The 24,420-nt window shown below is 47.4% G+C and overlaps 1 protein-coding gene and 1 long non-coding RNA gene across 2 annotated transcripts; both read right to left on the reverse strand.

Annotated features, from left to right (window-relative positions):
- Positions 1-1,216: 1,216 nt before the first annotated feature.
- On the reverse strand, positions 1,217-8,643 carry LOC131499740 (uncharacterized). Its single transcript, XR_009256031.1, has 2 exons — positions 6,054-8,643; positions 1,217-5,170 (listed from the first exon to the last, which is right to left on the reverse strand). It is a non-coding gene; the product is annotated as an uncharacterized LOC131499740 (long non-coding RNA).
- An 842-nt stretch (positions 8,644-9,485) lies between these two features.
- CFAP20 (cilia and flagella associated protein 20) lies at positions 9,486-22,640 on the reverse strand. Its single transcript, XM_058707978.1, has 7 exons — positions 22,519-22,640; positions 22,285-22,404; positions 12,908-12,987; positions 12,087-12,198; positions 10,864-11,052; positions 10,405-10,515; positions 9,486-9,924 (listed from the first exon to the last, which is right to left on the reverse strand). The coding sequence occupies exons 2-7, from the start codon at positions 22,366-22,368 to the stop codon at positions 9,919-9,921; spliced, it is 582 nt and encodes a 193-aa protein (XP_058563961.1). The 5' UTR covers positions 22,369-22,404; positions 22,519-22,640; the 3' UTR covers positions 9,486-9,918.
- Between the last annotated feature and the right edge of the window lie 1,780 nt (positions 22,641-24,420).

Raw genomic sequence — 24,420 nt, forward strand, 5'->3', positions numbered from 1 at the left:
TGTCCTTCCTGGGGAGGACAACAGCTGCAAGGGATTAGGGGTGGGGAACAGAACCAGAGAGCCCCCGACCCTCAGCCCTACACTCAGGCCCAAACCCACAGAGCTGGAGACCAGAGCTACAGGCATCGGGTGAGGAGAGCCCACCTGCCCCAGTGTCCGGGGCTGCCTTCTCCCCCCGGAACGAAGTCCTCCTCCCCATGAACAAGGAGCACCAGGGGAGCTGAAAGGTGGCAACCCCCCCCAGCCCGACCTCAGCCAGGCCCACCTGTGGCCAGTCCTGGGCTTACCCCCAAGCCCGAGGTTGCTGCCTGTGGAGGAACTGCATGCTCTTGCTACATAGGAAGCCAGAACGCTCACTTCTGGCCTTTGCATCTGCTGTTCCCTCTGCCCGGACCGCCCTTCCCTTTACAGCCCGGTGTCCCCGCCTCCTAGCCCCTCAAAGCCCTCCTGCGTAGAGCCTTTCTTGAGCTCCCAACCCCCTAACAAAATTCAGAGGCTGGAAGTTACAGCTCCTACCTGACCGCACACCATCTGTGATGGTACTTTTCACGGGAACAGATGCCCAGCAAGGATGACACCACGAAATGGCAGAACCACCCTCGGCTCGAGGAGATGCAGGGCTCTTTTGGACCCTGTAGTTGAACTGGACTGGCCAGGCCTCACTTTGAGCAGTGACCTCTCACCCAGGGCCAGTTCAGGCAGAAGGACAAGGGGAGGCATGACTGGGCCGGAAAGGGCCCCGGGATGCTCGGAGCTGAGTCCCCAAGGCTGGGCTGTCACTGCAGTGCCCACCTCAGGAGCATCTGTGCAGGAATAGGGCACTTGCTACTTTCCGAGTGGCCGCTGTTCTCTCAGGGGGGCTCCTCAGTGCTGAGCTGGAGCTGGAGTCTGGCCTCGACTTACCATCCATCCCTGGAGCCACCCTCACCGCCCACTACCCCCTGCTGGCTCCTCGCACCCACCGTGCGGTCCCTGGCTCATTCCTGGCTCCTTCCATGTCGTCCCTTTCCTGGGGCAGGCCTGATCATTGCTTTCTTTCTCCAGGTCTTGGTCACACGGGCTCACGAGGCCACATTCACAGCCCCCACCCCACACAAACAGAAGAGTGGGCATGTCCTCACGGACCTTCACCTGGCAAGTGGCATTTTCCTCCTGCCCTTGGCCTTTTCCCTTCCACCTCACCCTGCGAACTTTGAAGACAATCTTCCATTACGTATATTTAAAAAAAAAAAAAAAAATTTTTTAACGTTTATTTATTTTTGAGACAGAGAGAGACAGAGCATGAAGGGGGGAGGGTCAGAGAGAGAGGGAGACACAGAATCTGAAACAGGCTCCAGGCTCTGAGCGGTCAGCACAGAGCCTGACACGGGGCTTGAACTCACGGACCGTGAGATCATGACCTGAGCCGAAGTCGGACGCTCAACCGACTGAGCCACCCAGGCGCCCCTCATTACGTATATTTTTGATAAGCCACCTCATATATGTTTCGGGACTGACATGAGATATATGTTAGCCAGTAAATAAATATTACCTGCTCTTCCTGTGAATTCATTTAATCCTTTGCTACCCTTGCCGGAAGGCACTTGTGGTCTGAGGATAAGGGGGCAGCACCCGGAAGGGGCAGGTACTACAGGGGATGGGCTGGCTACGCTTCCATTACCTGTGTTCTGTGTCACTTAGGTTCTGGTAAACTGTGGCCACCTAGGAACCACCCCAAAACCTCCTGGTTTAAAACAACGAAGGTATTTTTAATTTTAATTTTATTTTAGAGACAGTATGAGCGGGGGAGAGGGCAGAGAGAGAGACAGAGAGACAGAGAGGGCAGAGAGAGAGACAGAGAGAGAGACAGAGAAAATCCTAAGCTCAGCATGGAGCCTGACGCAGGGCTCGATTCCACAACCCTGGGATCATGACCTGAGCCCAAATCAAGAGTCAGATGCTCAGCTGAATGAACCACCCCTGTGCCCCCAAACCAGTACCATTTTATTTGCTCCTGGTTCTTCCACCTTGGCCGAGCTCTCTGGGGCAGTCCCTTGGCTGGTCTTGCTGGGAGCCACCTGGGTAGCCTCACTCAGCTGCAAGCTGAGGCCTTGCATCTCCGCGTAGGCTGGGCCTCCTGGTCAGTCCTCGTCCGGCTGTCTCTCCACGCAGTCGCCAACATGATCACTCCAGCAGAGTGGCCGGGCACAAAGAGCTTCCAACAGTGAAAACCCAGAAACTGTCAGGCTTCCTTAAGACTTTGCCTCAGAGCTGGCACAGCATCACCTCCGCCACATCCCGTAGTTAGGTAAGTCACAGGGCCAGCACCACACCAGGTGTGAACACTCGGCGGCTATGTTCATCTCAGGCCACTGAATCAACAACATACGCGGGACACACTGGAAGGAATATGTGACAAATTGTAACGGTGGTAATTTGGGGCGGTGGGAATATGGGGGCTTTGAACTTCTCTATTTTTACATTTGAGAAAAAGACAAGAAATAAAGGGGAGGCTGAGACAAGGCATCCAGTTCACTGTTCTGAGAGGAGCTGTCCCCGGCAGCTGTCATGGCAAGTCGCCTTGATTCCCGGGGGAGCCGGGGCCTTTTGGCCTGATGGGGCCCTAAGAGGGAAGCTGTTCCTGACACCAGGACCTATCACTCTGGGAAAAGGGCCTTTGGGCGGGGCCTAACAACAGGCCTGAAATTTAGGCTTGAGACATACTATCTGAATGAAGTCGACAGCAGCCAAGGTATCTGGCCAGGAGTGAAAGATGACGCTCATCACTCATGATGCAATTTCGAACTTGCTTCCCATTCCCAAGGTTCATCACTAAAATGCACCCTGGGTGTTTTTTAATTAATCCAGTGATCCCTCACTGCCCAAAAGGATGGTCCAAAGACCAGCAGCATTAGCATGACCTGTGGGCTTACTAGAAATGCAGAATCTAGGGCCCCACCCCAGACGTGAATTTTTACAAGATTCCCTAGATGATTCTTATGCACAATTACATTTGGGAAGCCTGTTCAAATCTGTTCTTAAAAACACGATTATACTACATTGAAACTATTTTTTCTTTGATGGTGATAAAGTCTTATTGTTTTAGTGAAGGCATTTAAAACAGCATTGTCCAATTAAAATTTTCTTTATCTGCACTGACCAATATGGTGGTCATTAGCCAGCTACAGAGCGCTTGAAAAGTGGCTAGTACAACAAAAGAATTGAATTTTCCTTTAAATTTAAATTAAATGAAATGTAATTTAAATAGCCACAGACTGCTAGAAGCTTCATGCTACTGTATTAGCATGGATTTTAAATCGACTTCATTTTTTAAAGGTCTGTGCACCTAGAAAATTGCAGCCGGGCTCCCCAGGGGATTTTGCACAGCCATGAACTCCTTGTTACAATGTGATGCTATGATGGCAGAAGAACTATATATTTTGGTGTTTGAACCCAGCTCCTGTCCAGAACTCCTAAAACCTTTGTAATTTCCTATTCCGTTAAGGTGCTAGGAGCATCTCTTGTTTGCCCTTGTTTCCTGACACAGAGCTCCCAAATCCCTTGGAGTTTCCTGGGTGATGGGAATATCTTTTGCTCTAATGAAGTGACTCTTGGCAGGCTCCTTCCTGGCTACCTTCAGCACAGGGGTTGGTGACCTGAAAGACCAAGCATGGTCAGAAGCCTGGGATGTTCAGCACTTTCCCCCACCCATCCCCTGGGTTCATCCCCATGATAAGGTCTCCATAAAAATCCCTGAAGTATGGGGTTTGGAGAGCTTCTGGATCCTGGTGCCTCTGAGGCTCACGGAGCCCCCAGTGGGAGGGGAAGGTGGCAGCCACCCTGGGTTCCCCACACCATGTAAACTCAGCCTTCTGGGGAATGTGAGGTGACCTGAAGCTCCCTTCAGGCCTCAACAGCTTCCCCGAGCAAGTGGGGCTCAAGGGGACAGCTAATGCCCTCTTCCCACAGCAAAGGTTGGTGGCCCCTGTGGGGTTCACTGCCTAAAGAAGCTTGAGGTTCTTCATTTCCCTTATTTGGGGTTGCTGGGATTCCCTGGGGCCGGGGCCGGCCCGGGGCTGGTAAGGAACTTGTGTTGAGTATCTCCGCTCCCCTTCCCCTCTGCCAGCACATGGACCAAAGTGAGCATAACCTCCGGGAATGAATCTCTACTCCCTGTCATTATAACTTCGTCGTTGGTGAAATGAATCCAGTCCAAATATGTGAGTGGCCATAAGTGTTATCTAGGTACTTCTGTCTCCAGTAGACTTGGGGCATGAGAACTTGGCAGGCCCAACCACCTAAGATCTACAGAAGGTTTGAGTCTGGAACTCCTATAGGGAGTTCACTGCCCCCGTCCCCACCCGTAGACCCTTAGCAGCAGATTCCCATGGGATTCTGCTCTCCCCTGCCACCCATCCCCCTGTTCCCCATGGACGTGCATCTGCAGAGAGCGAACAGACGCTTTGCCAAGCTTTCGGTGGCAGGAGTCTTTCTCACGTGCTCCCTAGTCACTGTCGCACATGTCGCACTGAGATTTGCTTTCCCAGCAGCACACCTCCCGGTAGCCAGCTCGGAGGGGGAGAACTGTGGCTTCCCACTACCTCTCCTAGGCGGGGCTCCTGACAGTCACCAAGAACCTGACATGTTGGCATAGGTAGGTTTCCAATACCAAAAAAAGAGGCTTGGAAGGCTTCTGTTCTTTAGACTTCAAGTGAACATGAGGGCAGCCTTGGGGTGGGGGCAGCTTAGGAGGGGGCCTTGGAACCCAGGGGCTACTGTGTGTACAGGCCTATTCTACTATATCGACTGAATTTACTGTATTCCCTCCCAACTGCCAGGAGGATTCACAACTTAAGACTTGATGGAAGAGAGTTGGGGGAGACCCAAGTGATGAGAGAACTCGTGAGAGTCCCTGTTGACATTTATTACCTTCATGCAGTAGAAGGGCAGCGGCTGTCAGTGACATTCGACACCCCTTAATAAGGGGCTCCAGCCACCGTGTTTCCATATCCCACCCTTCACATACTGTTTTGCTTTGCTTCAGACACCATGGATACCAAGAGGCACAATTTTTCCAAGGCTCGTGCTCCATCCAGATGTGCAATGCCTTGCGGATTTGCGATTTGGAGTGTGCCTACCACAGCTCAGAGGCACTCGTGGTTTGCATTACAGTACTCCGTATTTGCAGGCCCTGGAAAAGGTGCAGAGATGGAAGTTCCGGACTAGAATTTTGTATCAAAGGAACTTAAAGTCTGAGAGGGGCTTTGCTTTACGCTTTCCTTTCTTCCCAGCATCTGGCCTCTCTGCAGGTATGGCATCGATTCTTGCTCTTGGAACAGCTTCTCAGTGCCAGAAACACCACAAATCACCAGGGGAAGGTGTTAACATGCAGATTTCTCGGCCAGATTTAGATCTCCTGAAAGAAAATCTGCATTTTAACGAGCTGGGCCTCAAGCGTATGCATTTTAATAGGCCAGGGCTAAGTAATCGAAATTTGACTTTTTTTTTTTTTTTTTTTTTTGAGAAATATAATCAGAAGAATATACTCCACAGTGTAATTCAAATTGTAATGAAGCAAACATCGGTGTGTAAACACTCCCCAGGTTGGGAAATAAAGCACTGGTGGTCCTTGGAAGTTCCATGAAGCCCCTTTCCTGTCACTCATGCCCCCGTCCTCCCACCCGCATCCCCCACCTCTGGGTGAAACAATGTCCTGAGTTCTGAGATACCCAGTCCCCTTGCTGTCACTATGGCTTGTCATTTATAAATGCATCCTGGAATATATTGTTTTGCTTATCTAAAAGTCATATAGAAATGGAGGGGCACCTGGGTGGCTCAGTCGGTTGAGCATCCAACTTCGGCTCAGGTCATGATCTCACAGTTCGTGAGTTTGAGCCCCATGTTGGGCTGTGTGCTGACAGCTCAGAGCCTGGAGCCTGCTTCGGATTCTGGGTCTCCCTCTCTCTCTGCTCCTCCCCTGCTCATACTCTATCTCTCTGTCTCAAAAATAAGTAATCGTTAAAGAAGTTTTCCTTAAGTCATACAGAGAAGGAATCATCCTTGATATACTGTACCTTGCTGTCTCCACCATGCACGGGAGTCATATGCTTCCTCTGCTGCTGCACCTGTAGCTGCAATTTGTCCCTTTTCGTTGCTGTATAGCTTTTTGTTGTGTGAAAACAACACATCTCGCTCGTAGGCATCTCTTCCAGCCCAGCTCTGAGGCACACTTCGTGTGTTTTCCCCATCAGGCTGATCTTGCTGAGGAGGAAACAGCAGGTCAAAGAAGTCAAGTGATTTAAGAGCCCAGCACGGGGGTTCAACAGCCTGAGTTTGAAATCTGCTTCCGCCAAGGGGGGGCATCACTGTGTGAGCTCAGGAACACTCATCTCTGTGCCTTGGTCTTCTCATCTGTAAAATGAGAATGGTTCCTGTTCCAGCGCTGCGATGATTCAGTAAAACAAATACCCGTAAAGCAGGTAAAACTTGGCCTAGCCCCTTCAAATGCCTTCAGATCAGAAATGGGAACTGGGGCTTCTGTCTGACTTTATATTATTTCGGTGGTTTATATTTCCCATGAACATAGGCTACTTTTATGATCCATTAGTGAAACAGAAACCTTTGCTCTACAAGCTTTTCACTCTTCACCTCAGCGCTGAAGGTAAGACAACATGCAGCCATGAGGGGACAACCAGGCAAGGCCTCACTGTGGAGGCAGAGCCGAGTCTGGCCTTGAGATCTCTCCAGCAGTGGGGTCTGGCCTGGCCCAGCCACCCAGGGGGACATTCTCTCACATCTCACTGCTCTCTATAAAAAGGGCACACCCAGACACACAGGATGCTGGTGGACAGGGGGAGTGCCCACACAAGCAGGACAGGGATGGCATGTGACTGGTCAGGTGATCCAGGTCCTTGTCCCAGCCCATGTCTCCCTGGGCTGCGGCATCCTCATCAGTAAAATGGAGGAAGAGGAAGAGAGGGCTTAGACAAGGAGAGCGCCAAAATCTTTCTCAGTGAATTCTCAGTGAGGCTTTTGGCTAAATCTGCTGAGGTGCTGGGGAAATCAGCTTGGAGGTCTGTCCCTTGGCATGCCTGACTTTCCTGAGAGACACCCCAGGAGGGGGCCAGTCTGGCTACAGGAAAATCATTCAGTGGGCCAGTGGCAAATAAGGGCCACAGTGGATCTGCTCTCACCCAAGATGAATCCTGTTGGGAATGGTTGCACACCTGTCCCTTCAAGTTCACGACAATTAACTAACACCCTCACTTGGAAGGCAATTCCTTCTAAAACACACCATGACCTCCAAGGCGCCTGATAACGCGACCCTGCCCACTTCAATTTCTCCACTGTAAGGTCACTCTGGGCCCAGCTCCAAGGAGGCCGCTAACCCTCACAGCCTGTCCTTTCCTTCCTCCTGTGCTCAGCCTCCTAATGGTTTGTCGCCGTCTTCCTGATGAGCTGGAAAGCCGAGGGCAAGGGGCCATGCACTCGTTGGTTCCACAATTCACACTGGCCTGGGTCCAGCTTAGATAATACACCCCATCACCCCCAACGCCCCCTCACTTCCTTTCAAATGGATATGCAAAGCATCTGGGAAGTGGACAGCTGTCGCCTTCCACCCCAAAGAGGGAGGTGAGGTAATCCCCATACATAGTCTGACAAGTGCCTTGGGGTGAAAGGGGCTCTGTGTGGAGGAGAGTGTGTTGCTGTGTTTCTCTGGACTTCCAGGAGCACTTCCCTGATGGCCTGGCACTGAAGAGAGATGAAAAGTTAACCGGGTTTCCTCGCCTCCACAAAAGCATCTTTCTTTCAGGCCACAATAGACACCATGTTGGAAGGAAGATTTCAGCGTCCAGTGACCGGAGATAGGGAGCTCTGTTGAAGTCTCTGGCCACCCCACCGCCACCCATCTCTGAGGATTCCAACTATAACCCTGAAGGCTCAGGGGACAGGCCCACGGGATCTAACAACAACAACGCTACTATGTTTAAGGATGGACAAGGGGACAACATTCAGACGTGACTGGGGCTGGCCCTGTTACCTGGGCTGATGGCCCTCTGTGTGTTGACCCCATCAGAGGGGCAGCACCCGTGAAAGAGGCGGCTCCAGTCGAGTCATTAGCAGGAAGAGAAAGGGCAGAGCTGTCCTGGGCCCACCCGAATGTCAGGCGCTCGACAACTGTGGGGAGAAACGCAAACTCGGCAAGTCACATGAGGTGGCAGCGGAGCACCTTTCCCTCCAGACCCCTGGCCCTGCTGCGGCAGAGGTCTGCTGCTTACCCGCAGCGCACTCTGGAGGGTACCGGTTGTGGGAGAGGAGCGCTTCTTGCCATTTACTTTCACAGAAGGCTGTGACGGCAACAGCAAAGTCAGCACGGTTTTTACGTCTCACCGAAGTCTAAGTGGCTGGTGCCCACGCTTCCAGCATCATCCCTGTGGGACAAAACCAGACCCAGGGGGGATTCCCCGGGAGGGCCCAGTATCTAGAATGGCCTTTTGTTCTTGACTTTGAAATTCTTACATTACTTTTCAAAAACATTTTTTTACAGTACACAAAGTCTACAAATGACACAATAACTATTGTCTCCAGATGTAGTCACTGTACTAGTTTAACTGTATCCTTCAAGATCTAGCATATCCGCCCATGCTCTTCTCTGCCCCTAAACTGCTTCCTCCCTGCCCACCCCTCTCCGCCCCCCAGCGACTTTACACAGGGTAGTCGCATCATGGAGGTGTTTAACTTCTGTGAATATAACTATTTGTGCCGGGGTTGGCCATCCCACTGAGGGACCATATGCCCAAGAAGCAGTATAAGGGAGAGTGTGGGGTAAGCTTTCAGCTCCCTTATGTGATTCGAGTGTTTAGAGAAACACTTTTCCTGGAAGTCCCTAAATTCAAGGCAAGGAAGTCCCTAAATTCAAGCCCATTGGTGATGGGCTCCAATGCTGAGGGACAGTAGGTGTGGTTACAAAAGAGCATGTGGGGCTCCAATGTGACAACTTCCTAAGGGAATTAAGAGCAATCTGGACTAGATGCCATTTTGTCTTAAGCTTGACTCGGACCCCAATGCCTAGTAAGATGATTCTACTGATCATATGCTGTTCACATTTTTCCCCATTTAGTGTAGCTTGGAGTTGTTATAAATCAGTATCTGTACAGATGTCTTGTTCTGTAAGTGCTTACCGCAAGATATTTCACAGCATGAGCGTATGGGATGTGCTCTGGAAAGAGCTCTATGTTCACATCACAAAGGAAAGAAAAATATCATTAAAAAAATAAACTAAGAACAAATTTACTGGGGTGCCTGGGTGGCTCAGTCGGTTGAGCGTCCAACCCTTGATTTCGGCCTCAGGTCATGATCTGAGGGTCGTGGGATCACATCCCATGTTGGGCTCCACGCTGGGTGCAGAGCCTGCTGAAGAGTCTCTCCCCCTCCCCCTCGACTCACCCCTCCTCCGCCCCACTCATGTTCTCTCTCCTTCTAAAATAACAAACAAAAAACCCAAATTTACAAACCAAGAATATAGCATTTTATTCATTTCCAGATTATGAGTATTACACAGCATATACATATATTTAGATAATATATAAAACAACGAATAAACCGTAGGAAGAAATATTGGTCTGAAATTGCTTTAGGGAACATCTTTAATTCTATAGTTCCTGGTAAATGTGTCTCCACACACTGGGGCAGGCAGCTGGGTAAAGTCCAGCATTCGTGCACCAGAGCCCGGCCTACCCCCCACGGCACTTGCAATGCGAGGATGGCATTCTGGCATGGTCACTGGTGTCCACAACAAAGGACACCAAGTAGTAGATAAAAGAACCACAGCACAGTAAACTAATAGAAATATTTGTTTTTTGTATTGTCCTCCAGTTAGTTTCCTTTTCAAACTAAGAGCCATGTCCAGGGTCTGACATCCCTTGAGTTGCATTCTAGTTATTGCTGGAGAAAAAGAAACAAAGAGAAGAGGCATCAGAAAAATAGATGGTCAGTGCCACTGACCCGCCTTCCCCTTTCTGGTGACACTGGAGTGGACACTGGACTGTGCAGAAATGCGCAATGTCAGCAGCAGGCAGGCATGGAAGAAGCACCCAGCATTGTGTCAGAGGAGACCGATGGGCTGACAGGAATTTGTTCGGATGGAAGATATTCTCCAAGGAAGGCCCGTGAGCAGGAAGCAGCAGGATGCCTCCCAGGGAGAGGCAGGACCACCTTGTGGAGGTGGAGACAACAGTCACAGAACATTTCCCAGGACCGATCCTGATTCAGTGCTGATGTTGGAAGAAGACCCAAGATCTTACAACGAAAGGTACTCCAGACCCCACGTCAGCACTGAAAGGCTCTGCAACCCAACTCAGAATAGAGCACTTTCTAGCTCCCCCAACTCACCGTCTGGCCTTCCTCCAAGGAAGGCTGGCTTACCTTTGCTTTGTTCTGAACTGGGAGATATAATTTGAACTCTGCCGGCAGTTCATCTTCTGAGTAGAGTCTGTCTGAGAAGTAAACACGTCGGATGCGACAGTTTGCGTGGATCTGTGGGTGCAAGACTTATTTTAAGAGACAAAATAGGATTGCCCTTCCTCTTTTCCTGATTCTCCTAGAGCTCCTCCCACGAGGCTGTCAAAGCTTCATCTCTTTGGCCTCTCCTCAGCATGGCTTAGGGATGGAGTCTGGCAAGAGGGATATTTTGCTTGCTGTGTTCTCCCACTATATCTGAGCAGACACCTGAATATGGCCTGGACCTCTCTGAGCCCTCTGGACAGTGACTTGGGCAGCTTAGCCAAAAACCCACACTGTCCTGTCACCAGGGCCACAAGCCAGGAACAGGCAGAGCACACTCTCCTCTCCCGTTTGGCACTCCACAAGAAAAGGAGCCAGCACCTGCACTCTCAGGGTTTCGATGTAATTTGTGCCATATGCCCGCCGTGTGAAGTCTGACAGATTGAACTGAATCTGGTTCCAGCCATCATCCAGCCGCATGGGCATGGTACAGATGAAGGGTTTGACTCGGGTGGTGCTCTGGTAGTTACTTGCCCGAAACCGCCGACGCACGTTCTTGTCATCTAGTACCTATGACATATAGAAAAAAGAGTCACGTGAACTCTACCTTGGAAGAAGCAAACGACCTGGGTATAAGACAAGGGCCTGAACTCCCACAGCCCAGTTTCCCAAGGCTGAGACCCAAGGGAGAATAAACAGACCAGATACAGGTCACACTGGACGCAGATGGCCCGGAAGTAGCAAGTTTATCTTGTCCGTTGCCAAGACAACACCAGCTGCTTATGACACATGACACACCCGAGGGCCCACAGACCATAGAATGATTTCATAAACATTCTTCCATTTCAAAAATCAAAAATACTAGAACAGAGACCAACAATAACCAGTACTAAATGGACACTACTCTAACCTTTAAGCTTTGAAACTTACAGCTGTTGTTCAGATTTCCTAGGTGCCTACTGCTTCTTTAAAAACTTGGCATTAAAGTTTGACTACCGATACCAAATTTATGCCGTATAATAATGGCTGCATCAAGTGCGTAGTAGAAGCAGAAAAGAATACATACAGGGGCTCCTGGGTGGCTCAGTCAGTTGAGTGTCAGACTTTGGCTCTGGTCAGGATCTCACGGTTCTTGGGTTCGAGCCCTGCGTCAGGCTCTGTGCTGACAGAGCAGGGGCTACTTGGGATTCTCTCTCTCTTCCCCTCCCTGACTCATGCTTTCTCTCTTTCAACATAAACAAATGAACTTAAAAAAAAAAATACGGGATGCGTGGGTGGCTCCGTCGGTTAAGCGTCCTACTTCGGCTCAGGTCATGATCTCACAGTTCGTGGGTTCGAGCCCCGTGTCGGGCTCTGTGCTGACAGCTTGGAGCCTGGAGCCTGCTTCAGATTCTGTGTCTCCCCCTCTCTCTGTTCCTCCCTTGCTCTCTCTGTCTCTCTGTCTCTCTCTCAAAAATAAATAAAGATTAAAAAAAAATTTTCGTTTTTAAAAATACATACAAAAGACTAAAGATACTTTCCCAGAGCTATTTTTTTTCCTGCAAGTTGATGAGCTATCCCTATGGTATAGCTGAGAGTGTACACATTCATGTGCATATACTAACCTGTACTTCAAAGGTAAAGTATTTCTTCAAATTTTTGATAATCATGACAAGGAAGGGCAGTTTAATCCCCAATGTCTTTTTTGGGTCTGCGGGACAGGTGATATACGTGGTGCTGCAGAGAGAGGAGACACCGGTAAGCACTTCCCTTGTGGTACACACAGCAAAAACACTCGGTCCAAGAGGCAAGATGGAAAGCAGATCTAAAAGAGCCAGGTACCCTCACCCAATCCTCAATCCTTGAATCAGCTGATGCTTAAGAAAACACAACGCTGGACTCTGAAACAAAAGCTGAACACAGGGCTAGACATCAACAAAAAAATAACCTGAAAAACAAACCCAGGCCAGCGATCTGAGGAATTTCCTCCAGTGAGAGAAGACTCAATTCTGGTCTAAGAGAAGCATCAAGTGATAGAAAACGTAAACTAGGACCACTGTGGCACAGAGAGCCACACAGTGGCACACGCCATCTACTATGACCAGTGCCATCCCTCCGCCCACACCCACAGCCTTGGTTACTTATTAATAATAATATAACTAATATACAGCACTTACTATGTGCTGAGCAGGCTTTAAGTGCTTTATACACAATTTGCTTACTTAATCTTCACAACAACCCTCTAAGGAAGGTGTCCTGTTACTATCCCTATTTTACAGATGAGGAAACTAAGGCCTGTGGGTTAAGTAACTTGTCCAAGGTAAGCTGTAAGCAGTGAGTTGGATCCACACCAGGCGCTCGGTGCCACAGTCTGTGCTTATTAACTTCTATGATGTACTGCCTCCCTGCTGTACCGGGTCTCTGGGTGAACAGAGGGGCCACCTACCTGACATTCGTCCCTTCAATCTCTAGCACCAGGGACTGGATGTCATTATCAGTGATTCTTTTGATGTGGCCATTCCGCACCTACAACAAAGAAAATTAAACCAATTAGGACTGAAATATTTGGCAACAACTTTGTTAAGATTCTGAAGGCTGAATGGGACCATTTTTTTTTTTTAAACGTTTTTATTTATTTTTGAGACAGAGAGAGAGACAGAGCATGAACGGGGGAGGGTCAGAGAGAGAGAGAGGGAGACACAGAATCCGAAACAGGCTCCAGGCTCTGAGCTGTCAGCACAGAGCCCGACGCGGGGCTTGAACTCACAAACCACGAGATCATGACCTGAGCCGAAGTCGGATGCTTAACCGACTGAGCCACCCAGGCGCCCCTGAATGGGACCATTTAAAGAAAACCACAGTAGCTCTTGGGGCATAACACAGAACTTTGGGACACGGTATACTGAGCTTATCTGTAAGTAGGCCATGATATTACCTCTATATAAGGTCCCATCAGCCACCACAGGAATTGCAGGTGACTTGGCAATCTATAAATTAGGATAAATTTCTTCCCAAAGAAATCAACTCGAGGGGCACTTGGGTGGCTCAGTCAGTTAAGTGTCTGACTCTTGGTTTTGGCTCAGGTCATGATCTCAGTTTGCAAGTTCGAGCCCCCTGTTGGGTTCTGTGCTGGCAGCATGGAGTGTACTTGTGAATCTTTCTCTCCTTCTCTCTCAAAAAATAAACATAAAAAAAGAAAAAGAAATCAACTCGATTCAGCTAACATTTACTCAGTGCCTACTATGCACTAGGAACATTCATATACACTCTCTGACTTAATCCTAACAAAAATCATAAGGTAGGTGGTATTTTACACATGTGGACACTGACATCCGGGCAGTGCAAATGAGGACCCTAAGTGACAGAGTCAGGATTAATGACCAGGCTTTCCACACTGTCTTATATACTTCTTCGGTCAAAAAGGCCCAATCCTGGGTGCCACTGGAAGGTGCCTCCAGTGGGAGGGCAGCAACCAGAAAATGAGAGCACTACTCCCCAGTATCAAGCATCATTTTTATCTTCTACACTGCTTATGACAATGCTCCTACTTCCTGCTTCCTTATTTTTTCCCTAAATTTCAAATTTTTAAAGAATTCAAGTCTCATCGGTGCTGCACACAGAACCCTTCTTCAGCGTTTCAGCCCACACCAACCTCTCTTCTTTCTGATTTGTCTGTCTGGCTCATGTAGCCTAGACCATATAATTTAGCACTTCATCCTACATGGTTCTGTGTCATCTGCTGCATACGTAGGAGGTACAATATGAAGAGAGATCAATATTCAATATGGATTTCCCCTCTTAAAATATTCAGGAAAGCACAATTACCTTCAAGCAATGAGCGCTTAAGCACCTAATATGGACACAGCAGAGAAACGCAAAGGCATTTTTGACACAGGGCTGGACTATTAGGGCTGAATGGATTAATACATGAAAAACATCAACAAGATTTGGTACAGGATGCACCTAAAGCATGTGATCTTTTTCCAGGCATAGTGAAAATGGCTGTATTGACATGTTGTATTGACTCAATCCTTTGGCTTTCCAGTAGACTTGCATATAAAGAGAGAACACGGTGTCAAGTCTGACTGAGAGGTGTATTTTCAAAATGGATTATTAATATTATGGCATTTTGTCTTTAGGCATCAGTCTCTGACCTCTGGTACTGTGAATTTGATCCACTTGAGGTGTGCCTGGTGTTCCCATGGGACATTTGATATCACTGCCTATCTTTTTCTCCGAGATGTAACTGAGTCTTGTCTCCTTACAAAAGTATAAGCTCAAGGGTAGGGATCAAGTAGTAAGCATCATCTGCATCTTCTACAAAGCTTAGTACTATGCGAGGCATAAACTAAGCATTCAAATATTTGCTGACTTCTGGAATTTGTCACCCTGAGAGTTGGCAAGGGTGAATAGATTCAAGGAGGATTTAAAAAAAACTCCTGGATAACATATCCACCATGGACTATTATAGGAAGCCAGAGAGACTGGGGTCTATCACAAAGCCAGGGAGGCTGCCAGCATGAGGAATGCTTTCCCACAAATCAGCCTTTGGTGCCCATTATCAGAGACAGAACGCAGGGTGGATGGGCCCCAGATCTCTGCCAATGCAGCATTTCTTGGGTTCTTAAGACACAAACGTCACATTGAAGTGCTCCTCAAACAAAGCTGGCGACACCGCTGCCCTCCTGCTTCGAGTTCTGGGCCTCTTTCCCAGGGAGATTAAGAGCACAAAGGCTTGGGTCTGTGTAGCACATGCCAACGCGGCCCACCTCATTCCCCACATAAACACTCGGGACCAAATGGCAATATTCCTCCTCGATCTGCTAGCCCACAGCTGCTGTGGAAAACAGACGGACTTGCTGGTGAAGGAGGAATCAAATGCGAAATTATTTCCAAATAACGTGATGTAGTCATATTGCTAAGAGGGGCTGGTATTCCAACAAGATGCAAACACTAATTTGATAACATACAACTAATCATTCTTTATAACTTCATTCTTTCTTTAAAGGATACACAATGCAACAATCGACATGGTTAACCTGAAAGTATCAATTAATTATTGCTAAAAGGCAACTTGTTGCAATTTATCCAATATTGCTTAAAAGCATGGCTTCGAACCTTACATCCCCAAAGGTCTCTCAGAGCACAGGGAGAATGTTCTCTCCGCTCCAGAAAGCTCGGCCAGATTCCACAGGGAGGAAATGTTAGGAAATTTGCTTCTGCCCATCTCAAAGTTTCTAGCAGATGACTTCACTCCAGCAAATGCTACTATTCAAGTCTTTATACAGAAGAAAACAATGCCTTACAAAGCACGCAGAAGCCAACAGACTGGAAGCCAAAACAGACTTTGTGTATTCTTCTGCCTCTGCCCCAGAGGCAAGCTCATTTTTAGCTAGACTTTCAAAAACTTCCTACAGAGAAATTTCTCTCAGCAACACATCAACCACCACACTCCAGGACTTCGGTCTTACAAAATTAATTAACGTAGTCCATAAACCAGGAGAACCAGGAAAAAAGGCAGCTTTTTCAAAGGAATGCCCACCGGTCTCTCTGGAGTTTTAAGTATTCTCCTATCACCAACTGCCAGAGTTCTGAAATCAAATTAAGTTGATTGGTTAGTGAATTATGATTTTTCTCCTTTATTTAAGGGCTGCAAATCGAAACTCACTGGGAAAGAGGGGTGGGGTGGGGGGTGCAATTAATCAGAGAGATGAGCACTTAAAGGACACCTCCCCAAACCTCTTTAGGCTCTAAAACTAGGATCAAGGGAAAAGTGGGGTGGGCAATTTGGGACAAGGCCTCTCAACCACCTTGGCAGTCTGGCCGTCACTGTTTTAAATTGTAAAGGTCTTGCAGGAAGCAACCCCCTCCTCAGTCCTGCTTCTGACAAACACATACAACAAGATACACGACCTCAGAAAGCATTGACTTCCTTTCCTTAGCTCCTTCCAGTTCAGAGGTCACTAAGCAGGCCTGGCTTTGAAATGAAGATAAAGTGAACTGGTCAGTATTTATTGCTTACGGTGGAAATAGGTTTTATCTTACTTCCCTCTCTAAATGAGACAGTGCCAATTGTTTTTGACTTTTTCATTCTTTTTCACTTCATGACACAGTCCCGCTATCAAGGTGTAGGTTACAAGTGTTTTATTCCTCCAAAAAATAAACAAAGCCAATCTTACATTTTTTTTTCACGAACTCCCTATCCCCACCCTCCCTCCACCCCCAAAGCTATGAGATGGACATACTTTGGGAGCTGCAGAACCCAGGTTACTGGCTACAACAAATCAAAAAGGTTCTCAGCCTCTGTGGACACCAGGAAAGGAACCTTCAAGCCCTTCTTGCAATCACTCTCCCAGGCTTTCCATGGTCACTGGGGCAACTAATAAAGAACACTGATTTTCTTTTCTTTTTTTTTTTTCAATGTAAGCTCCAGGGAGGAAGGTCAAGCTGAGGGGAAAAAAGTACTACTGGGATAGGGAGAAAGCTAGCCAACTCTCTATATTTCTTCAAGTGTTTTAAAAATAACACACGAGTTGTATCCATTCTCTACCCCCACTTTTCATTTTTCTGGCTCCACCCACTTATCCTGGCAGACAGCTGAGCCCTCAGCCATCTGGCATCCTAGTCTTAATAATGACACATGTTCCAATTTACATTAAGCCATTAGAGCTGTACATGTCGGCAGGAAAGTTTCGCCTGTAGCCAGGGGCCGGGATGTAAGTCAGAAAACAGGCAGAGGGAGACCTCTGTGGGGAGAGCTGGGCATAGCTCTGTCTCAAGGCCTGGGCCTTGCAGGCTCCGACGGGTCAAAGCTTCTCTCCCTTTGCTGCACTTAACAGGGACTCTCTAGATAGCACACGGGAAACTCTGGGCATATACAAACAACCCTTTAGTTACAGTAAAGGCAATTAAGTGCAGTGCTAACCAGTCTCTTCCTAGCAATGCCTTGCAAGGGCAAGTGTAACTCAAACCCATGCCTTCACCCAATTATAGTAAAAGCTATTACTCAGAATAATAAACATCATCAGGCTGATCCAGAAAAGTCTGGAAAAAAACCCAGCTATACTACCTTCATGTCCAATGCCCTCGATCCTACTACCGGGAACGCAGCAGTTTAACATGTACCAAGAAAGTTTGCTAATTAAAAATGAGGGAGGGTGTGGAAACTCCTTTTCTGGAGAGAGATTATTCATTTTTAAAATTAGGAACAGGGAAGGAATCTAATACTATCCAGCAACAACCACAAAACGTCTGCTTCTAATATTTAGTTGTTTTTTTTTTTTTTTCTCAACGGTTTTTATTTTTATTTTTGGGACAGAGAGAGACAGAGCATGAACGGGGGAGGTGCAGAGAGAGGGAGACACAGAATCAGAAACAGGCTCCAGGCTCCGAGCCATCAGCCCAGAGCCTGACGCGGGGCTCAAACTCATGGACCGCGAGATCGTGACCTGGCTGAAGTCGGACGCTTAACCGACTGCGCCACCCAGGCGCCCCTAATATTTAGTTTTAGAATAGGCGAGGATCAGCAGCAGCCGAAAGACAAGGTGAGAGGTGAGAAAGACAGAGAAACTTGTATGAACTAACATTCTCATCTAGTAGACTTTTAGGATATTAAACATATTTTGAAATATGAAAATTTTATGTTTTACACAGGCATAAGTGGGAACAGAACCTTCTGGTATTTTCTTTACAAACCAGAAGTGATATCGACATTAAACATAAAAGTCCTTTAATAAATGAAATATTTGCTGGTTCCAGAAGTTAAGGGAACATTAAGAAACCCCTAATTTCTCCTAAGCTGTTGGTTTGATAAAGACAGAGGTCTTTGTCAGGAGGCTTGCAGTCTAGCAAGGAATACAGATTTTAAGAAGCTAATTTCAAGAATGAATTTCAAGAACGATGGGTATGATGAAAAGGAAGTAGAGGCTCTATAAGGGGGTACAAATGAACTTAACCTGGAGGGGCAAGTAGATATAGACTCACTTAATCTGATGAAGTGCCTTTGTGCTATAACCTGGAGACTAACAGAGGTGGTAGGGTGGGTCCCAGCAGAGGGACAGGTACAAAGGCCTGAAGGTGAGAGAACACAACCTCCTTCAGTTCAGTAGGAGGTCTAAGAGGGGAACCTGGTGGGGGGTGGGGGGGGCAGGCACCCGACCATGTGCTGTGTGGCCTTAGAGTCACGTTAAGGGTTTTGGACTGGGAAAGCCTTGCTACAATGACTAAATTATTCTAATTTCAGAAGTCTGGCTTTACTGTATTTCCTATTCCTAGGCATCAATTATAAACTTATTTACTCTTGAGCAAATTCCTGGGTTTCCTGCCCTATTTAATACTGTATGCCATAACTCTGTTGCCAAGCATTTTATATAAACCTTCATTTAATCTCCATAATCATGGAAGGAGGTGGCATCATTACAAAATAAGAAAACTGGGCAGGTAAGTGCTTGCCCAAGGTTACACAAGACAGGACATAGAACAGAGCCAGGGCGCACATCCACACTGTCCCAACTCCAGCCCTGGGGTTTCAAGGTAAAAAAGTTTTCTTCCCCTAAAGGAACTTGTAGTCTAGTGGGAAATACACAATAAATAGGCAACTGCCATACAGTGTGAAGTAGAGGGCCACAGGAATACACAGGAGACCTAACTTAAGCTCCCAATGTAACAATGTTTAAGTTGAGATTTGAAGGAAGAGATGGGCGGCAGGAGCTGTGAACTTCAAAGAGGGTCTGATAAACGCAGATGTTACAGATGTTAGTAAGCACACCCACAAAAATGGAGCCTGTCAATTCACTAGTATGAATATGGCATTCACTCTTCACACTCATAAGGAGACCCAGAGCCCAAACAGAAGCCAAACTTAATTTTTCCAAGATTACTCTTTACAAAAAACAAATTATAGAAATTCTTCTCCATAAACTCAGGAAGGAGAATAGTAAAGTTTGTGAAATCACAATAGTAACAAAATAGCCATATACTACTGGCAGAGTTCAGGGTCATTTCTAGATAAATGTGGATGGTCTACCCCTCCCTCCATCGAACTTTACCTTTACTACAACTTTGCCTTACTCCCTAAGAGCAGGGAAAATGTCTTCTAACTTTTTATCTCCCCAAATCTACACAATGCCTGTGATTTAACTGTTGCTCAATACTTTGATAAGTATATCAATTCCCAGTGTTTCCCTAACTGAATTGGATTCCCAACACTTCCTGAGGACTTTAATATAGCTAAGAAAAGGCACACATGCAACAAAGCCTATGGATCTGACCCCAAACTTATCCTTTCCCTTTCCTTCCCTTGCCCCAGGGGAAAAGATTCACCCCTAAACCCATTTCAGTCTAAATACAAAAAGTATTTGACTTTGGCTCAGCTCATGATCTTGCGGTTTGTGAGTTCGAGCCCCACATCGGGCTCTGTGCTGACAGCTTAGAGCCTGGAACCTGCTTCGGATTGTGTCTCCCTCTCTCTGCCTCTCCCCAGCTCACACACACTCTCTCTCTCCCTCTCAAAAATAAACATTATATACAAACAAACACAGAAAGTAGAAGGACACCTGGGTGGCTCACTAGGTTAAGCATCTGACTTTCAATTTTGGCTCAGGTCATGATGTCAAAGTTTGTGGGTTCAAGCCCCATGTAGGGAGCCATGCTGACAGTGCAGAGTCTGCTTGGGATTCTCTCTCTTTCTCCTTCTCTCTCTGCCACTCCCACACGCTCTCTCGCTCTCTCTCTCTCTCTTAAAATCAATAAACTTAAAAAAATACAAAAAGTAGAAATATAACTAACTTTTACTATTATAAGAATTTTGCTTAAAATGAGTGTTATTCTAAATGTTTTCTTTGCCAAAACGTCTGTTTAATTTAGTCCAAGTAACCCTGCCAGGTGTTCTAATAATGTTTTCACACGTGTTTATGTCATTAGGGTACCATCCGACCTCTAGCGGCGTTGTTAAGGGACACAGTGCACCATGGTTACTTTGCTTTTATATTCCGTGTGTAAACATATTGACTGGCCAAAAAGCTGCATTTGAAAAATAAAACACACAAAAAGATCAAGCCCAGAAAGGTTAAAATGGACAACTCTGGTAAGTTTCACCTAATCGAAACGCTGAAGCATCCCTACCTCTGCAAGTCTTTCAGTGTTACTAAGTTCTCTGGCCTGCTCCAGAAACCTCTCCTAGATCAGGTCCCGTTCTCTATTTCAAGAGCCTTATGTCGACCTTTTTGTTGTAACTGCACGTTCAGCTAGCACACAAGGTTACTCCCTCCATGCCTCCTGACAGCCCAAAACTAAGCCCAGCCACAGGTGGGCAGCCATCATCCTTACAAAGTTCCCAGGTACATTCAGGCCAGGTTCTCTGTGTAGAGGTGCAGTTTCAGAGGTTTCAGTGTTTATTCCAATGTGAACAGAACCATGGAACTGAAAACCTCAATAACGCAGGGAACAAAACTAAGGAACTGCTTTCCTGTGTAAATACTCTTGGTATGAGACTGGGCTTGTGGACAGAAGCATAGTGAAAAGACGAGACTTCGATGTTTCGCATGTGCATAGGGCCCAAGCGACTCATTATATTCAGATCTGCCAACTATTATAAAAATGACATGAAGAACACAGCACTCTCAAAGCTGCTCTCAAAATGCAGAATTCCCTAGTCCTGACCGGCAGAAGCCTATTGGTGTTCTCTATCAATCTCGTGTGGCCCCAAACGCTCATTTGCGGATAAGGAAGACAAAGAGCTGTTCTGAGATGAAATCCAAGATTCTTGGCTTCGTTACCCATAACCTGCTTACTTAGATTATTCCACATTTATCTCTATAAAATACCATTCAACATACCACTTCTCTCCATTCTCCCTTGAGAAAATCACCTGTCTTCCACAAGAGACTGCCTACCTGAACTTACCCTAAAAAAGGGTACAGCGGACTAGGAATTCACATGAGCAATAAAATAACCAAGTAATAAAACGCAGACCAACGCACAGCCTGCTAGACATACATGCCCCTACCCCACATCTCCAAAAAGTGGGCAAGGTCATCATCTCCTGGGGTCAGTGAAAGTATTACCCAGGGGAGACCTGAATAAAAATAACGAGGCTTGTACTTGGCTCTGAACTTATTAACCCAAACAAAACTTTATCACCATTTTGCAATTTTCCTGATGTAGAAATCAAGCACAGAAGGCACAGTTCAGACTCCAAGTAGCACCGAATGTGGAGCAGGTGCCAAAGGCCACCCGAATTCTCCCTTGTTTGAGATCACTGGAAGGAAAGGAGCAAATGAATGAAATCCAAACATAACTGCCTTCTGGCTGTGCCTCTATAAGGATGCCTGGAACAAAAGCTCTGTGTCTTGTGCCCAGCACAGTGCCTGGCACAAAACAGGGTATCAGTAAATATTTGTGCAATCAGTGAACAGCAGCTTCTTTCATCTGCATGCTCCCAAAGCAACCTCAAGTAAGTTTATGCATTTCACGCTATGACACGGGTACTATCTATCCCACCATATAAACAGGGAAACCGAGGCTTCTGAGGAACCGACTGAGCAAATCAAGACTGCGGAGAGGGACCACTGTCATAACCACACCATGGCCTCTGGACACTTAAACCCCAGCCACGCCCACCCCACACGCACCCCCAACTGCTTACACGACGCCCCTACCTTGCACCTCAGTCACGCCAGCCTGGGGACAGCAGCGCCCGCCCGGCCTCCCCTACCCCTAGGCCCCAACTCCACACAACTACCCACCACCCCGTCCCCAGCCTCCGGACGAGGAGGGGACGCGCGGCCCCTGCACCCCGCCCAGCGGCTGTCCCCAACTCCTGACCTTTTTGTCCCAGATCTGCAGGGGTTTGCTGCCAATGCTGTAGAGGATGGAGAGGAAGCCGCTCTGGAACGTGTTTTTGAACATCTCGCCCGCGGCCTTTTCAGCCGCGCCGGAGCCGACCTAGATATGGGCACCAAGGGGTGAAGGGAAAGTAAGGGCTGGGCCTGGCCGGGCTGCGCTCCTGATCGCCTGATCTGTAGTCCCTCGTGGGTAAAATTGGTCGCAAGACACTACCTCCACGAGTTTCTGCTCCCAAAAGAAACAAGTAACCTCAACTGGGAAACCACAGCAACTGCCGCCCGCGCTCCTCTCCCCGCCTTAAATGGAGGCGGCGGGCAGTCCGCTGTGTAAAATGGATACCTCCGCCCACTTGACCCGCCCCTGAGCACGCGGGACCCAATCCTGCCACAAGGATCACGGACTTCCGGGCTCTTCCGGTCTTAAGCCCCGCCCCAGTCCCGCCTTCTTGTGGAAAGAACTCTGTTGTCAAGGGACTATTTTTCTCATCCTAGTTCCAGAGCTGCTTTTAGAAAACGGAAGGAGACAGGAGTATAGAATGTGTGGGGCACGCAAAGAGTGTCAAAGGAACGTGGCGGGGTGGGGTCAGGAGCGTGAAGACCTGGCCCCGCCCCCTGGAGGACTGGGAGGAGTTACAAGGGCAGAAGTAAAGTGGAGAAAGACGCAGAAGGTGGCTTTGCTAAGCAACTGCTTACCCCAGTGTCAAATAGACTGGCCGCCGTGTGCAGGGTAAGGTTAAAGCAACCAAACATTACTGAGCACTGTGCTAAGCGCCTTATGTACAGCATTGCTTTAATCATTAACAGGGTCACTATGAATATACTGCATATCTTGTGGGATGCAAAGCAGTACTCTCAGGAAAATCACCTTGAATGCACTAGCGAACAAAAAAGCCTGAACATTAAGATAACAGCAGGAATTAATAAAATTAAACAAAATAGAGTTGGTGGAGCTGTTTTTCTAAATCAATTAATACTTAGAACATTTTTTAAAAAGACACAAAATAAGCTATGATATTTCAAGTGTGGAAGAAATCCCAAGTGTTGGAGACCAGTCACTCACTGAGCATCTTCCTAAATATTATATTCTGTGCTCAGGCCTGTGCTGGGTATTGTGACTGACAGAAAAGGAGTTTGCAGTTAACATCATCAACAAGGCTACAAATGGCTAGCGTCAGTCGAGCATTTATCAGGTGTCAGGTACCATCCTAAGAGCTTAGCCTTTCCTAAATCATTTAATCCTCACCAACCCTGTGAACAATCTAGCCAGAATTTCCAGACATGGCAGGGGGTGGGGGTGGGAGGATATGTGGATCATACTAGAGTAGAAAGTAAAAAACAGTTTTTTTTCTATGAAATTGTTATTTTTGGACGACTGCTGGGGACTGTGCTTTAGGCTGGTAAACAATTTATCCCTTGATTGTTACTAAAATGTTCAGGGATCTTCCTTGCCTCTTCCAGCTCCTGATGGCCCTAGGTGCTCCTAGGCCTGTGGAGCTTCACTGCAATCTCTGCCACCATCTTGGCATACCTTTCTTCCGTGTCCTCTCCTCTCATGAGCACACCGGTATTTGGATTTAGTGCCCACCTTGAATCTAGCATCATATCATCTTGAGACCTTAAACTAATTGCATCCACGAAGGCACTCTTTCCAAATAAGGGCCCATTTCTCAGGTTCTGGGTGGACATGAATTTTGAGGGGACACTATTCAACTCATTACACTACCTCCTCAGAGAGGACCTCTTTGACAACCAGCATGAAATGGCACCTCTAACCCCAACTTCTTGTCCTCCTACCCCACTTTATTATTGCTTTCCATAGTACTTATCACCACTTCATAGTCTATATAGTTACTTATTGCTGTCTCCTTTCCCCTGTTTTGAGCTTCTGGGAGAAAGAATTTGGTCTGCCTTGTATTCCTAGTACCTAAAGTGCTGGCATAAAGTGGGAATGCAGTAAGCATGTGTTGAATCAGTGAATCAGTCATGGACCTGGGGTCCTGGTCACTGCAGGCTCAGCACAGGTTCTGTGTCTCCTGGTCTCAGCAGCTCCAGACCCATCCCACCAATAAAGATCTTCTCCTCTGCATTGGGGCTCACCTAATGCATCTGCCTATTC

The sequence above is a fragment of the Neofelis nebulosa genome, chromosome 17 (assembly GCF_028018385.1).
Source record: "Neofelis nebulosa isolate mNeoNeb1 chromosome 17, mNeoNeb1.pri, whole genome shotgun sequence".
Lineage (NCBI taxonomy): Eukaryota > Metazoa > Chordata > Mammalia > Carnivora > Felidae > Neofelis > Neofelis nebulosa.